The sequence below is a fragment of the Stylophora pistillata genome, chromosome 13 (assembly GCF_964205215.1).
Source record: "Stylophora pistillata chromosome 13, jaStyPist1.2, whole genome shotgun sequence".
Lineage (NCBI taxonomy): Eukaryota > Metazoa > Cnidaria > Anthozoa > Scleractinia > Pocilloporidae > Stylophora > Stylophora pistillata.
Window position 1 is genome coordinate 8,271,463 of NC_142531.1, and position 15,098 is coordinate 8,286,560.

The window sequence follows — 15,098 nt, forward strand, 5'->3', positions numbered from 1 at the left end:
ATGACATGTTTTGAAATCATTAGCAATTAAACATCCCTACGCGCGTGGCGAGACCTCTTTTTATTTTATTTTTATTTCTCTTATTAGATTCGCCGACAGGCAGGGACACCGCAACAGCTTGCGCCAATTTCAGCGGGCCCAGTAAACCCACTCATCCCACCCCAGGGAAGGACATCCGATCACACAGTAATCTCGTGCGTGGGAATTAACGTCTCCTATCCCTAACCCTGCAGGAGACGGAACCTCCACTTGTTCGTCCCTATCCGAGTAAATTAGTCAAGAAGAGGTGAAAAAATTAAATCGTGGGTAAGAGGATATACATTTTTCAGCAAAGAATGTTTCTTTCTTTCCAGGTATCATTTATGAAACAGTGATAAGCATTGCGATCTTGACCAAATCAGCTACTTTTAGAAACGCCCCTGTTGATTTCTTAATGTGAAGTACCTGCATGAAACCTGATGAAATGTGATAGACTAACAAATTCTTTCAGTTTTCCACACAAACTTCATCAAATGTATTGAATACCGAGTACTTCTGCCAAGATTATTCGCCACGTAACAAGTAAACATAAGACAAGAGGTGTCGGAAAAAAATATTTGTTAGCCAGAAACTGTTTACTTTTTTTATGTCATTTAAATTTAATGGTTACTGAATATTTGTTATTTTAGAGTTTGTATTCCGTTTAGACCTTTGAGAAAATATGATTACGGTAACCATGGAAACACCCGGAGGGGGTTGGGAGCGTAGTTTTCTAAAAGAAACCTTGAAAACAAAACGCGTATCGTCAACTCTCATCGATCTCAACTAACGACATAATTCAAAGTCAACAGAAAATAGAGTTAACTAATCCTGACTTAGTGTACGTAGCATAGCTCAAAAAATCGTATGTTTTAGAACTTTAGGTCCTAATATAACACCGACAATGTTTAAAACTTCTGAATCAGAATCTTACTAATGACTCTTAATTCCCTCAAAATGATAACTGGTTTACAGTGGCCAGTCTGCTTATTTTGGTCATCTCGTATAACTAATGCGTGTTAATTGACTCTTTCGTGGCAGAATAAAAGCGAAAAGATCCCTTCAACAATGCAGTGCTCCTCCGCTTTAATGCATATGCTTTCAAAAAAAGTTCTTTAAAAAGCTTTTAAGTTTTTAAAAAGGTACGGCGCTTGGTGCAACTACATACTGGCAGAATTAAGTGCTGGTGGGAAAAAAGGGTTCTTCAGACACCTTTAAGTATCTCTACTTACATGCAATTAGCAGTGGTAATTATCGTCAAACAATAAATAAGCAGGGGGGAATCGTTGAGAAAGGCGTTACCTTTCGTCAAAAGAGGATAAGGCTTTAGTTCTGTAAGATTTTTTATCTCCAAGCTTGACTTAATTTAGTTTCTTGGTTATGAGGTTATAAAAGGGAGAGAAACAAACGTCGACTGGCTGTTCAGTTGGACTACAAAACGAAGTCAATTAACATGTACTTGGCTTATCTTAGCGCTTTAAAGACGAACGTCAAACTGGCTAATTGTCCCGACTTTATGAACGCTTTGCTCTCAGTTTCACATCTCGGGTAACTGTAGAATAACCCATTTTACTTTTATCCTTCTTGTCTTCTTGTCTTGTTACCGGGATCTCGTGAAAAAAAGAGGTAAATGAATATTGACCGAAAAATGTCAAACAAAGAATTAATTTGGACCCTAACGTTTTGCTTCCGAGCACTCACGCTTTAAAAATTAATGAATTTGACCGTCATAATTACGAAGTCACCCCTGAGTGTCATAGTGGCTTATCGTGTTCATGGGTTAGTTTAATTTTCAAGATCGAAGCGGTGGATTGTCGGCTTCGTAGAGTAAATTTTATCTCATGCGAGCCATCAGATTAGGAAAGAACCGTCAATCAATGAAACGTAGAACAACTAAATCGATACAAGTAGGATGAAACAAAAAATCCATTAAGTACACTGAAAAGAAAAGCACTTAAACAGCTAATTATCCATAATAATACCTGTGTCAGCCATCCCAATGACATAATTTGAAATCATTAGTAATTAAACATCAGCTGGTGGCGAGTCCAGCCGTTAGGCCATGAATATAATATATCAAGCGCTCAATCTCAGACACTACAAAATATTGGTCTTAGAGGCAGATACATCATATGTAAAGTTACAGCTTTGAGCCTTGGTCCCTTAAGCAGCTTCATCAAATGCAAAGGTAAGATAGGAATTTTTAAAGAATATTGCCAATCAGCAAAAAGCACTTTCTCTTTAACTAACGCTTCTTACCAGGGGCTATAATTTAGAGCTTGAGGAGAGAGATTGGTTGGAGAGTCATAATTTGTTTTCAAGTTAACTAAACGGCGAGCATGAATTTACTAGGATTACGTTGAATCAATAGGAGTTATTTTGAACAATTTCTCGTTGATTGTGAATGTAATTATCTGATATAGAGGTTACCCTAGGCCGGAAAAATACCAGCATTGAATAAAAAAAAGCCTGAAAACGTGACAAAACTTATTAGGTTGAATTGAACCTTTAGGTGAAAAACATAGGACAGCTATAAACTTTCTACCGTAACCAAACCTTTCATCTGGACTAACAGTTATTACAGTTAAATAGTTTACGTATGACGGGTAAAAGTAATTCAAAAGTTAAAAGTTGTTTTTTCCAACACCTTTTGACAGTTTTATGGTCTCAAGCGGAGTAATCTTCGTGCCGGTGAAAATCAGTCGAATGTCCACTGGGAAGTTTCAAAGCTTTTGTTTTGATTTGATTTGATTTGAAAGTCAGTTCTAAAAATAGACTGCCAAAGGTCATGATAATAAATCAGACGAGTGTTCATTGAATTTAATGATATCCGGATGTTTTTAAGGTAATTTTATTTACTTCTTCGGCTTAACAGTTGGAACGAGTATTTATTGCTGTGCATTTATCAACATTATGTGGATGGGTGAAAGAAAAGTTTGTTGCATTCCTTAAATTCATTGTTTCTAGTTTAGTTATTTACTAACGATATATTTAGAATTCATTAAAAATTAAACGTCCCTTCACTTGTGACAAGACCATTATTAGCTGTAAATCTCGTAGTCGTTTGTGCTTTGAAGTTTCATTCAACGTTCGAAAAGAGCTCTCACTAGATATTGATGCTAGTGTCGGGCTTTGAGTCAGTGCCCTTTGAGGAATACATCAAGTCGAAAGGTGACTGTAAGACTTTTAAGCAAAGAATATAATTCTTTAATGGACACTGATAATTTTAGAAAGTAGACTTCACTCAAGAGTTGAGAAGAGGTAAAATGGAAAATTATGAGCTAGAAAAGATATATATGTAACAGAATGTTTCTTACTTTTTAGGAATCGTTAATCTAACCTAACTTAAAGGTTGTGAACTCGACCTATTTCTTAGGTACCTTAAAGTTTATAAAGGTCCCTTTGAATTCTAAATGTGAATTACTAGGATGAAGATTTTCCTGACCGCACGAAACAAGTCACTCAGTTTTCCACAAAAATGTCCTTTAACGCAATGAAAACTTATTTGTCAGCCAAGTAAACTGAACACAACAGGTGTCGAAAACAATACGTGAGGCAGAAAATAATGTCTTTTTGGATGTGATTAAAATTTAAAGGTTAACATTTGTTCTTTTAGATTTTGCAGTCTACTTGCTCCGTTGAGAAAATATTATTTCTATTTCTAAGGTGAATTTAAGGCAGATACCTAAGAAAAAAAATTAAAAAATAGAAAAAAAAAAGCATCCACATCGCTATGTTACCGGAAAAAGCATCTTACCAGCCAGCAGTATCTGGTAGCGACTGTATTAATTTTACCAATGACATGTTTTGAAATCATTAGTAATTAAACGTCTCTACACGTGTGGCAAGACTACTTTTAGCTGTAAATCTTAGTAGTCCTTTGTGCTTTGAGGTTTTATTCAACTTTTGAAAAGGGCGTAGACAGACTGAATGTTGGGGCCTTGTCTTGAGTCTGCCCATCAAGAAGTAAATCAAATCAAGAGTGAGCAAAGAGGTTTTAGCAAAAAATGCTTAATTCTTTGATTGAAACGGATAGTTTTTTAAAAATTAGACTTTACTGAAAAGTCAAGAAGAGGTAAAAAATTAAATCGTGGGTAAGAGGATATGTATTTGTTAGAGAATGTTTCTTACTTTAATTTCCAAGTATATCGTTTGTGAAACACAAGCATTGGTATCTTGACCGAATCAGATACTGTTAGAAACGCCCCTGTTGGTTTCTTAATGTGAATTACCAGAATGAAACCTGATGAAATGTGATAAACTAACAATTCTTTCAGTTTTCCATTAAAACCTCACTAAATGTACTCAATACTGAGTACTTCTGTCAAGATTATTCGCCAAGTATACTCAGTTAAGACTAGACGGTGTCTAAAAATATGTGTGAACCAGAAACTGTTGACTTATTTAATGTCATTTAAGTTTAATGGTTACCGAATATTTGTTATTTTAGAGTTTGTAGTTTGTTTACACCTTTAGGAAAAGATTATTACCATAGAAACACCCTAAAGGGGTAGGGAGTGTATTTTTCTGAAAGAGACTTCAAAACAAAACGCGAATTCTCAACTCCCCTCGATCGCAATTGACGACATCAACGTTAATTAAAGTCAAGAGAAATGACGGAGTTGACTAATCAAGTGTAGAAAATCTTGCGGAAATTCCTATGTCTTAGAACTTTAGGTCCTAAGGTAACGCCGACAATGTTTAAAACTTCTGAATCAAAATCTCACTAATTACTGTTAATACCGTCAAAATGATAATTGGTTTATAGTAGCCAGTCCGCTGCCTATTTTAGTCAGCCGGGTATAACTAATGCGTGGTAATTGACTCTGTCATGGGAGAATAAAAGCGAAAAGATCCCTCCAACAATGCAGTGCTCCTCTGCTTTAATGCATATGCTTTCAAAAATAGTTCTTTAAAAAGCTTTTAAGTTTTTAAAAAGGTACGCCTGGTGCAACTACATACTCGCAGAAGTTATGGTGAGGAAAAGGGGTTCTTCAGACACCTTTAATAAGTATCTCTACTTACATGCAATTAGCAGTGGTAATTATGGTCAAACAATAAAAAGGCAGAGGGGAATCGCTGACAAAGGCGTTACCTCTTGTCAAAAGAGGATAAGGCTTTTGTTCTGTAAGATTTTGATCTCCAAGCTTGACTTAATTTAGTTTCTTGGTTATGAGGTTATAAAAGGGAGAGAAAGAAACGTCGACTGGTTGTTCAGAGTTGGACCACAAAACGAAATCAATTAACTTGTAAACAAAGAAGAATTTGAACCCTTACATTTTGCTCCCGAGCACTCTCGCTTTAAAAACTAATGACATTGACCTTCTTAATTATGAGGTCACCACTAATAAGTGTCATCGTGGCTTATCGTGTTGATGGGTTCGTTTAATTTTCAAGATCGAAGCGGTGGATTGTCGGCTTCGCAGCGTAAAGTTTCATGCAAGCGATAATAATAGGAAAGAACTTCAGTCGATCAAACGTAGAACAACTGAATCGAAACAAGCAGGACCAAACATAAAATCCATTAACTACACTAAAAAGAAAAGCACTTAAACAACCAATTATCTATAGTAATACCTGTGTCAGCCATTCCAATGACATAATTTGAAATCATTAGTAATTAATTAAACATCAGCTGGTGGCTAGTCCAGCCGTTAGGCCATGAATACAATATATCAAGCGAAGGTTTTTTTTCCTTCACTAGTCCCACTCAGCCTTTACACACTACACATTATTGGGCTTTAAGCAAATATTTTATTCGTAAAGTTACAGCTTCGAGTCTTGGTCCCTTAAGCAGCCACCTCAAATCCAAAGGTAGGATAGGAATTTTTAAAGAATATCGCTGATCGGCAAAAAGGACATTATTTTTCTTTTTAACTGACGCTTCTTACTAAGGGATATAATTTAGGGCTTGAGGAGAGATATTTGTTGGAGAGTGATAATTTGTTTTCAAGTTAACCCACTGAAACTGCGAGCATGTATTTACTAGAATGACGATACATCATGGGAAGAAAAACCAATATTGCACTCATTGCTTCGCGATTCGTGCGATATCGGTTTTCGCGTGCAATTTAATGCGGAATTTCCCTGTTAAGTAATGAATTTTCCTATAATAGAGGTTGTATCCTTAGCTGGAAAAATGCCGGAAGTGAATAAAGCCCGGACTGAAACGTAGGTAACGAAACTTACTAGGTAAGTTGAGCCCTTGGTTTTAAGAAAGACAAAAAGCTATAAACTTTTCCGATGTAACCAAGCCTCTCACCGGGACTGACAGGCATTACAGTTAAATAGTTTACGTATGACGGCTAAACATTCAAAAGTTAAAAGTTGTTTTTTCCAACACTTTTTGTTTTATTGTCTTAGGGGTAACCTCCTTGACAAAGAAAACAGTCAAAAGTCAACGGAGAAGTCTCAAAACGTTTGTTTTTATTTGTTCGAAATGTCTGTTCTAAAACCAGACTTCCAAACTGAGGTCATGAGGATAAATCAGTGTTCATTGAATTTAATGAAATCCGGAAAAAATATAGTACTCTCCCACATGTTTTACTTTCTCAAGGTAATTCTATTTACTTCTTCGGCTTAACAGTTGTAACCAGTATTTATTGTTGTGCAATTATCGACGTTATGTGGATAGGTGAAAGGAACAGAGTTTGTTGCATTCCTCAATTTTCATTGTTTCTAGGTTTTCCCCTTTGTTGCGGTTATTGTTATTTTCTTTTTGATTTTAAATTTTCAGGTACTGTAAAATGATTTTGAGTATCCTGGTTTTCATGTTGGTGCAAGGACAAGTGGTGAGTGATAAAAACCAAGGTTGAATAATTGGTTTCTCTAAGAAATTAATTTTATTTTTGGGCGATATGCACAACATCCGCTATCTTTGTTTTACTGACTCAGTACGTAATAATAAAACCAGATGTACCTAGTATCTTCGACTAAAATGTTTGGGAAAATTTCCTGAAATGGTAACACTCGTTCGCGTTCGTAATGATTCGGGACCGACATATCGTATTCAGTCTCCCAGGTTCCACACCCCTCCCCCCGACACTCTTCATTCCACTCCTTCCTACACAACCATTTTGTATATTCTCGAAAAGGAAAAGTTTGGGGTGCAGATTAGCCGCCAGCGGAGAGTTGTTGAAGATCGTTACTCAATGGCTATATGGAGCCAAGCATCGTAATATCAGATAGAGTGCTCAGACAAAAAATTGTTAGTACAACACATAGGGATCGCACACATGCCAGTGACCCGTTGACTAGCGCTTTGTGGCCGGGATAATGCTTTAAAAAAGTTGGCGAATCCGACAAACATGCGAAGTAAACATCTATTCCAGTGCTTAGTGCTCCATTTGCCGGTCCTCGCCAAGTGAGTGAGAGCCTTCTGTTAGACAAGTTACATCAGCGGTATAGGCCATTTCACGTAAGGTGCGCGGAAATTCGTAATCATATTTTGCCACCCTTTGTAAAAATCCTTACGCTAACGCCTGAAGCCAACATTGACATCCTCTCCAAGACTCTGGATACCAAACATTGACATTGTATATTTTTTAAAGACTTGAAAAACCTGTACCTTGTCTGGTGGCTCACATCCGTTTAACCCTGTAACTCCTGAGAGTGACTAGCGACCTATTTTCTCACTACAGAACCACGTCTAAATTTAACCGAAATTCTCCTTGTTAGCGCCACAGAAAAAGTATAAATAATAGAATAGAGAATGTACATGTTGATCTTAGGCCAAATAAAAGAGCACTATGTAATGCGTAAAATGTTTGTCACGAATACTGTCTGACAGGTGAGCGACAGCGAGCTCTTTCCAGTTTCCATGTTCGAGGTGGATTCTGGAGAACACCAGCCGATTGATCCGCAGAAAAACGACGAAATTGAACCCCTCCAAGGAAAAACCGCTACTGAAAGGTGCGAATTGTTGCATATACCATGAGCTTAGCTCATTAGTACATTAGACTGGTCTTCCAATTGCAGTCGAACCTGTATTAGCTCACTTCCGAGCTTATCAGATTTATCTTCTTTTCAACACCCGGCTCAGGAATGTAATGGCTCCAGAAATTGACGCTGATGTTCAGCTGTTGAAAACCAAAATTGCTGAGGATTATGGTTTCGTAAGGGATCCCAATGCAGTCCAGTGGAAGACACTACCAAGTTTTAAAGGTAAAATCGGAAAAGGAGGCTGGGCAGTAGCAGCTCGACTGGCAGAGCAATTCTTCAGAAACAACAACAACCAAGCAACACCATGGAAACATTTACTGGCCACACGAACCCCTATCAACCTCCTTTACATTACAGCGGCTAGATACCTTTTTGTAACCCACGTTCTTTGGGAAAAAAGTAGTAAAAAGTTAATCGCTTGTAAGGAAAATAGAGACATATACAGCGGCATTATTCAAAGCTTCGAGATCCCTGCAACTGGAGTGTGTTTTCCTTTACCTTATGGCAGCGCCACGTACAAATCAGACTACGACGTTGGGCTTATTGGACAAGATTCTGCGACCGTCACCAAGAGCTTTAACGAATATTTTCAAGAGGAATTCGGGCGACCTTCGGAGCTTGTATTTGATACAAATGTTTACGCCTACACTCTGGAATTCGCCATGCCCAGAATGTTTCCTAAGCTACTCAAAGCCGAAAACCGGTTTGTCCCTAGACTCGCGGAACTTGAGAAAAAGGCGTGGTTCCAAATGCAAGAATTGGCCAGTGCTTATTACAAGGTCTTCAAGTACAACGAAGAATTCTTCGCGGAAATGAGGAATGAAGCAATCCAACAAATGGCCAATAAAGAGAAGGCCAAACGTTTGGAAAAATGGCTGGCTTCTTTTGGATGTATGAACAAGCAGGTGGATTTGCGGAGAAACAAATATAGTTCACAAGCTAACTTCAGAAAAACGCACAACGCTTGGTACCAAAAGTATTTGGAAGACGTAGCAAAGAGAGGACAATATGACCCACGAGCAACAGGTAAATAGAGATCTGACAGACTAGAGATTGTTTCCGTCCTTTACCACGGTAAAGCAGTCAAAATGCGCGAGAGGTTCCACCCATTCTTATTCATTACGGTACTAATCTTCTCAACTCCAGTTTATATTCCTCATTAATGATGTGGGAAACTATTTAGAAACATCAAACTCCTCAAACTTTTGAGTTTTAGAAAACGGTTTAAAAAGTACCACGATAAATGAAAAAATTGGCGTCACTTCCTACACAACGCCTTTTGCTAAATTGGTAATAAGAAGACCCGAGGATTTAGTATCATATATGTAAGCATGAATTGACCGTTGTTTTTTTACAACAACGCTCTTTCCTAGGTAGCCTCGCCAAGGCCCTACTTTACGCTGCAGAGGCATATCATACTCGAGGCGCCATTCGGCACGTAGTACAGGGAATTCAAATGAAGGCGATCACCACGTGTCAATATCACACGCCGCTATCAACGTACGACCTGTGGGTATCGATGATTGAAAATTGGGGAGAAGCAAATAAGGAGTACCAACACTGTGGAAATATAAGCGTGGTGGAGTGCCTGATGAAGATGAGCAAGTACCTGTCGAGGATGTTTGACGCCATGCGAGTGATTCGCCGTTCCCGTCTGCCAAAGGAAGACAGAGAAGGATTGCTAGACTTCGGATCAACTAATGACCCAGAGTTCACCATAAACCTCCTCCTGCGATACAAAAGAAGTGACGAGCGACTTCCGTCAGTGGCCTATTATTTTTTAGGAGGTTTTTTGCAACAGTTCAAATGTAAAGTGAAACAATTTTATTGGAAATTTCCGGAGGCGTGCTTGAAAAAAATTCATAACGCAGTGAACGCCTACAATTCAATTTTGGCTTCCAAGGTGAACGAGATAAACTGATGGGTTAAAAATCTTAATGAACCCCTCGACCCGTGAAATTAACAGACATGTGGAAATGAAAAAATTCACCAACAAAAAAAATTGCATATTACCTAAAACTTCGTATAAAGAAACGTTCTCAAAACAGCGTAACCTAAAACATATTCTCTATGTACTCATTTCATATTTATCAAAACAGCGTAAACTAAAACATATTCTCTATTTACTCATTTCATATTTACTGTGTATCAAACAAGTCTTTACTTCTCTGTATTAAGGAGCTTTCAGATAAAGGGGAGCCAATATATACTCGTGTATTAAGATATTCAGTTCAAGCTGTTCTTTACCAGCACTGCATCTGGCCGAGAAACACCGAAGATTTCCTTGTTCCTAATGGCCGTGTGGCGTACAATTAGCACACAACGAGGGAGTTGGCATGAAAATCCATGGCTGTACTTCGGCCAAGTATGGATGTGCTCTATACTGTTCTATATACATTTCCTGAGGTGCTGACATGACAAGAACTTCTTTTACCAATCCAGAGTTACCATAGTTGTTGATAATTTCCATTATTGTCGTGACCTTAAAGTGTAGTTCAGGGGTGATATCTTGAGGAGAAATTAGATGTTAGTCATTCGTAGGGGTCAAAGGATTAGTATCATCACTAGCCAATGAGAGCTCATGTTTAAATACAGGTGACCACTCCGCTTGAAGCGCAGGAAACGCTACTGACCAAGTAAAAATTGGTTTTGGTTTTACGTTTGATTAGTTTGAGATGGTTGAGGTTTTATAGACCAGTCACAAGGCGAAGTAAAACAAAACCAAAGCAATCCAGGATTACCTCCCCCACTCAGTTGAAAACTACTCTATCAAGGGTATCAACACTAACAATGTTGGAAAATCTCTCACAAGAACTTTCCAACTAAACATGCTTAATATAGTCCCGTCGAGATTGCATCAGATCTGTTCGAGGGTGACGAGGGACGAGGACTGCTCTCGGATTAATCAAGACTGAGATTAAAAAAAAAAAAAAAAAAAATTCCATAGTCGTTTCCACGTCACCGTCCCTTTTACGAGTTAAGATATTGACTTGGTTGTTCATGATTTTTTCTTCTCTTAAAGAGTATTTCGAGTCTTGAATCAATCACAACAGTCATGAAGAACGAGGAAGAATATCACGAGGCGACGATGATAACTCAGAGAAAAAAGGCGACCTACAAAAAGGGCGGACAACCGCGAGTGATGAGTCGCCATTGTTACAACTGATTGCTGGGTGTGGATGCTAAAGTAAAGCAAGGCATTGCTATCCCAAATCGGTGAATTCCAACAACTTAACAACGTGAAAACGACAATAATAGGAGATCCTTCGGAGAAAAAGCAGTACCGCAGCGGCTGCCCAACTTTACTTCCATCTCTCGATGACAAGATGTTCAATTGAAAACATCGCGTATGTGTGACGAGCTTGAGCAGAGACTCTCACAACAAGGTTCCCGTCGGCATTTTTCCTAAGGGATCGATGACTGAAAAGTCAACCCAGTGTCTTGACTCGTAACTGCTGAACGCAGATAGAGGGAAAATAAATCGACATAGATAATCAAACGGTAAAAGATATCTCTTTTAAGCGCGTTAGTTGTCGTTGAAAGATTTGCAGTCAACATAAAATGAGCTGCCAGCAAAGAGAGCATGTCTCACACACAAGTATCACAATATTACTAGTACATTTACCCTACTATTCTCAACTCCCTAGTCTCCCTTGCAGCCCTTTCCGGCGTCGTTGGCGGGGGAGTGTTCGCTTGCGTGACGCCCTTTCCGCGTCGTTGGTGGGGGAGTTTTCGCTTGCGTGACGCGCTTTTCCGGCGTCGTTGGTGGGGGAGTTTTCGCTTGCGTGACGACTCCGGAAAGGGCTGCAAGCGAGACTATCAACTCCCTGAAGAGTGTATAAACTGTGCTGATGTTCTCTCGGCACCTCTCGATCCCTTTTATTCCAAGAGGTAATTAAAATGAAAGGACAAGACAAGAGTATCCATACAAAATCGATTGTTCTATACGTCGCCCGTACCGAATTTTTAACCCACATATGAAAAATATTACGCGGTCTTTGATGTTTCCTTATTACTGTGGGTTGAGTACACTACACTTCCAGTCGGTGATGATTGAGTAAGGGATTTCTAAGGGTTCTGCAGGTTCGCACAAAAATACACAGATGACGATTTTAACTCGCGCGTTATGGCAAATATTTTAAACATAACCCTCCAAGTAATACAGAGCAACACACAATGCAGTCGCTTATGCACAGACAAAAATTGGTTATTTTTTCAGAAGCAAGAATTAAATAATCACATCCTTAAATTTATTATCTACCGCCAGTCTGTTATTAATAACTACTGTACTTTGAATAATACATAACTAAAGATCGTTCATCTACTTCATATTTTTAGTTACAATTCATTACGACTACCTTTTCACGATTATTAACATGTGCGGTCCTTCGACCTTAAGGATCAAAATGCATTGGGTGTCGTTAAATCTAGCATTTTTTTTTTTAAAGAATATGCAGATTGGCCCTTAATTGACGGTGCCATGCGCTGATGACAATTTTACAAGGTAAAGTAAAACGAACAGTGTTTATCATATTTAGACGGTTTACCCATGACAAAGAGATAATAAAAGTGCGGCAACAGAGTCCATAAATACAACAACAAATTTTTTAAACTTCATATTACAAACTAAAGCGAGTTTGTTTTGATCCACTCCTTGACAACCCCAAGTAGCACCCCTTCCTTAAAATGTTCAAGGGCCACCATGCATTGATTGAATGAAAATTGGGAGCCCAGCTTGTAAGCCAAGCTGGAGCACAAGAAAGGCAATGATCATCTTTACATGATGCTACAAAATTAAGCAAAAAAAAAAAAAAATCACTGTTAATATAATACAGAGATATAAATGAAAAGTTTCTGACAAAGGAGTGATTGAGCACTAACTCCGAGTCACACACCTTATAAATCTTCATGAAAAACTACATATATAAATTTTACAATAAAATTTCAAAGGTTCAACTTCTGAAGCAGTTGTACAAGTGGGTCTTCCTAAAAAGCAGAAAAAGAAATCAATATCTAAACTCAAAATTAATTTGACACCTAGCACAACCATAAGCCACTGTATGCACTATAAAAAAACACTACTCTTTAATTTATTTACATGTAAACATGGACTTCAAACTCAAAGGGAGTCAGTTAGATAGAAACATGATCCAGTCCCATGATTGGAGGTCAACAGGGACATTTCAAAAAAAATATCATACTGCAGCATACAATATACCTCCACAACACCAGTGAACATTGCATCTGAGTGAAGCACTCAATAACTCAATATCGGTAGGTTGAGGCGACAGACAGCACATTTAAATTAAAGTGATAATGGCAATTGCACTACAGTACATGTCTGCTGTGTTGTTGATTCAACCAACCACAGTGTGTTTGACAAAGTATTTCACACCTAGAATAATTTATGATGAGTCCTTTTTTTTCTTTTGCAAATACATGTAGAAATGTATATGGGGGAGGGTATTAATGGTAGGAATGACTCCACAAAAAATGTGTTAACTGACTCAGGTTGATGACACAAAATTAAAGTATTATTGCATGCTTTTTTTCTTTTTTCTTTTGATGAGGATTAGTATATAATCAGGAGCCTGGTTCAAATTCTTTTTTGTGACTATAGTAAATTAATTTAATTAAAAGTGAAACTGCTACTACCATAGCAGTACTAGACATCCATTTCAATAATTATAATACAAATAGACAAACAAAAGAAAAAAAAATTAAAAGACTATGGTGCAAAGAGGTTTAAAGGTACATAGACAATATCTACCACTCAAAAAATAACTTACCTCTTCAAATATCACATTCTATGCCTCACTGCTGTCCAAGGTGAAAGTCACCTAGGTAAGGTGACCCTGGATAACTGGCAGTCTCAATAAAAATAAGTTCTGCACAGAAAAACAGGAAAAATAGTTCCAGTGTACAGCCCACGTACACCTGTACATGTATTTTATCACATACTGTGTAATATAATTGAATGTGTGCCAAAATATAAACTGATCGATCTCATGGAAGAGTGATAGTATGAGTGTGAAATGAAAAAGATTGTTAAAAGTGAGAGTGGGAAGTCATTAACTTTGAAAGTTAAAGGTAAATAAGAAACAATAAGGGGGGGAAGGTTATTTTGAATGTCACCTTGTATTGTTAAACAAAGATTACTAACACTTAAGACTGGGAACTAGTCAAAAAAGACAAGTCCAAGGTAAACCATGCATGTCACACAACACCTGACCAACTTTACCTTTAAGTTTTTCTTTAGGAAGATCATCCAACTCAGTTTCAAATCTAAATGGCTCCTCCGCCACAGGCTGCAAAGGAAAAAAAATACTAATAATTACTGTACTTTAAGTTTTATCAACAGGACAATGATATTTAAAATTTAAATTATCAGATCATGTATTGCGCAGGTAAGGGCAGTCTTGGAAGGAACGTTGCGGGTGGTGGTGACTGATGTTTAAACGACCTTAGTGATGACTTCTTCAAATGACATTGATTTATGTTTTGTTTTGAAAAAATTCATTTTTCCAAAACAAACGAAATGCGCTACTCCCAGAAAATTAAATAACAATTTAAAATGTAAACAACAACAACAACAACAACAAAAAACAAATCTGTGTTTACTATTACAAGTACAGTTCATGAAGGTTTTTTCAAGTCAAGCAGGGAAGTAAAAGCTCAATCCCATTATCATACAGAGTAGTACACTGACAGCTCATCTCTTACCTCATCTTGTGGGTCATAGTACTGCTCTAGGTAAGGGTGTGCCAGAGCTTCCTCTATTGTGATCCGTTTGTCAGGATTGAAAGTTAGCATCTTATCTAACAGTTCTATAGCTGTAAACAAGGAAAGATTGAAATTGTGCAGTCAGATTTGATATGGGATTAATTCACTCCAAGAAATATTATCCATTGCGGATTGTCTCACCCCATTTGTTTTCCAATCAGATCAAGTTGAAATGAAATAATTTCCATTGATACCCTATGGTTTATAGTGGTTATGTTTGAAAAAGCATGTTAAGATCCACTGATAATACCAGGGCTCGACACTGACTGTAGCCCACTAGCCACAGACTCGTAGAAATTCAGGTTTGGCTGCTGGTATTCGATCTCCATTAGCCTAGTTGGCTAGTAAACAAAGTG

General features: G+C 37.8%; 2 protein-coding genes across 4 annotated transcripts; one reads left to right on the forward strand and one right to left on the reverse strand.

Moving 5' to 3' along the window:
• Positions 1 to 21: 21 nt before the first annotated feature.
• LOC111346991 (uncharacterized) lies at positions 22 to 10,617 on the forward strand. Of its 3 annotated transcripts, none has more exons than XM_088743820.1 (5): positions 22 to 306; positions 6,755 to 6,809; positions 7,808 to 7,929; positions 8,060 to 8,985; positions 9,333 to 10,617. In XM_088743820.1, the coding sequence occupies exons 2-5, from the start codon at positions 6,765 to 6,767 to the stop codon at positions 9,878 to 9,880; spliced, it is 1,641 nt and encodes a 546-aa protein (XP_088599946.1). In that variant the 5' UTR covers positions 22 to 306; positions 6,755 to 6,764; the 3' UTR covers positions 9,881 to 10,617. The 3 variants fall into 3 exon arrangements, with proteins under 3 accessions (XP_088599946.1, XP_088599944.1, XP_088599945.1); XM_088743818.1 differs by lacking the exon at positions 22 to 306 and adding an exon at positions 2,071 to 2,206; XM_088743819.1 differs by lacking the exon at positions 22 to 306 and adding an exon at positions 5,276 to 5,832.
• Positions 10,618 to 12,649: 2,032 nt separating this feature from the next.
• LOC148717471 (mitogen-activated protein kinase 3-like) lies at positions 12,650 to 14,825 on the reverse strand. Its single transcript, XM_088742485.1, has 4 exons — positions 14,683 to 14,825; positions 14,201 to 14,267; positions 13,749 to 13,847; positions 12,650 to 12,945 (listed from the first exon to the last, which is right to left on the reverse strand). Exons 1-3 carry the CDS (start codon positions 14,770 to 14,772, stop codon positions 13,774 to 13,776), a joined length of 231 nt encoding a protein of 76 aa, XP_088598611.1. The 5' UTR covers positions 14,773 to 14,825; the 3' UTR covers positions 12,650 to 12,945; positions 13,749 to 13,773.
• Positions 14,826 to 15,098: the final 273 nt, after the last annotated feature.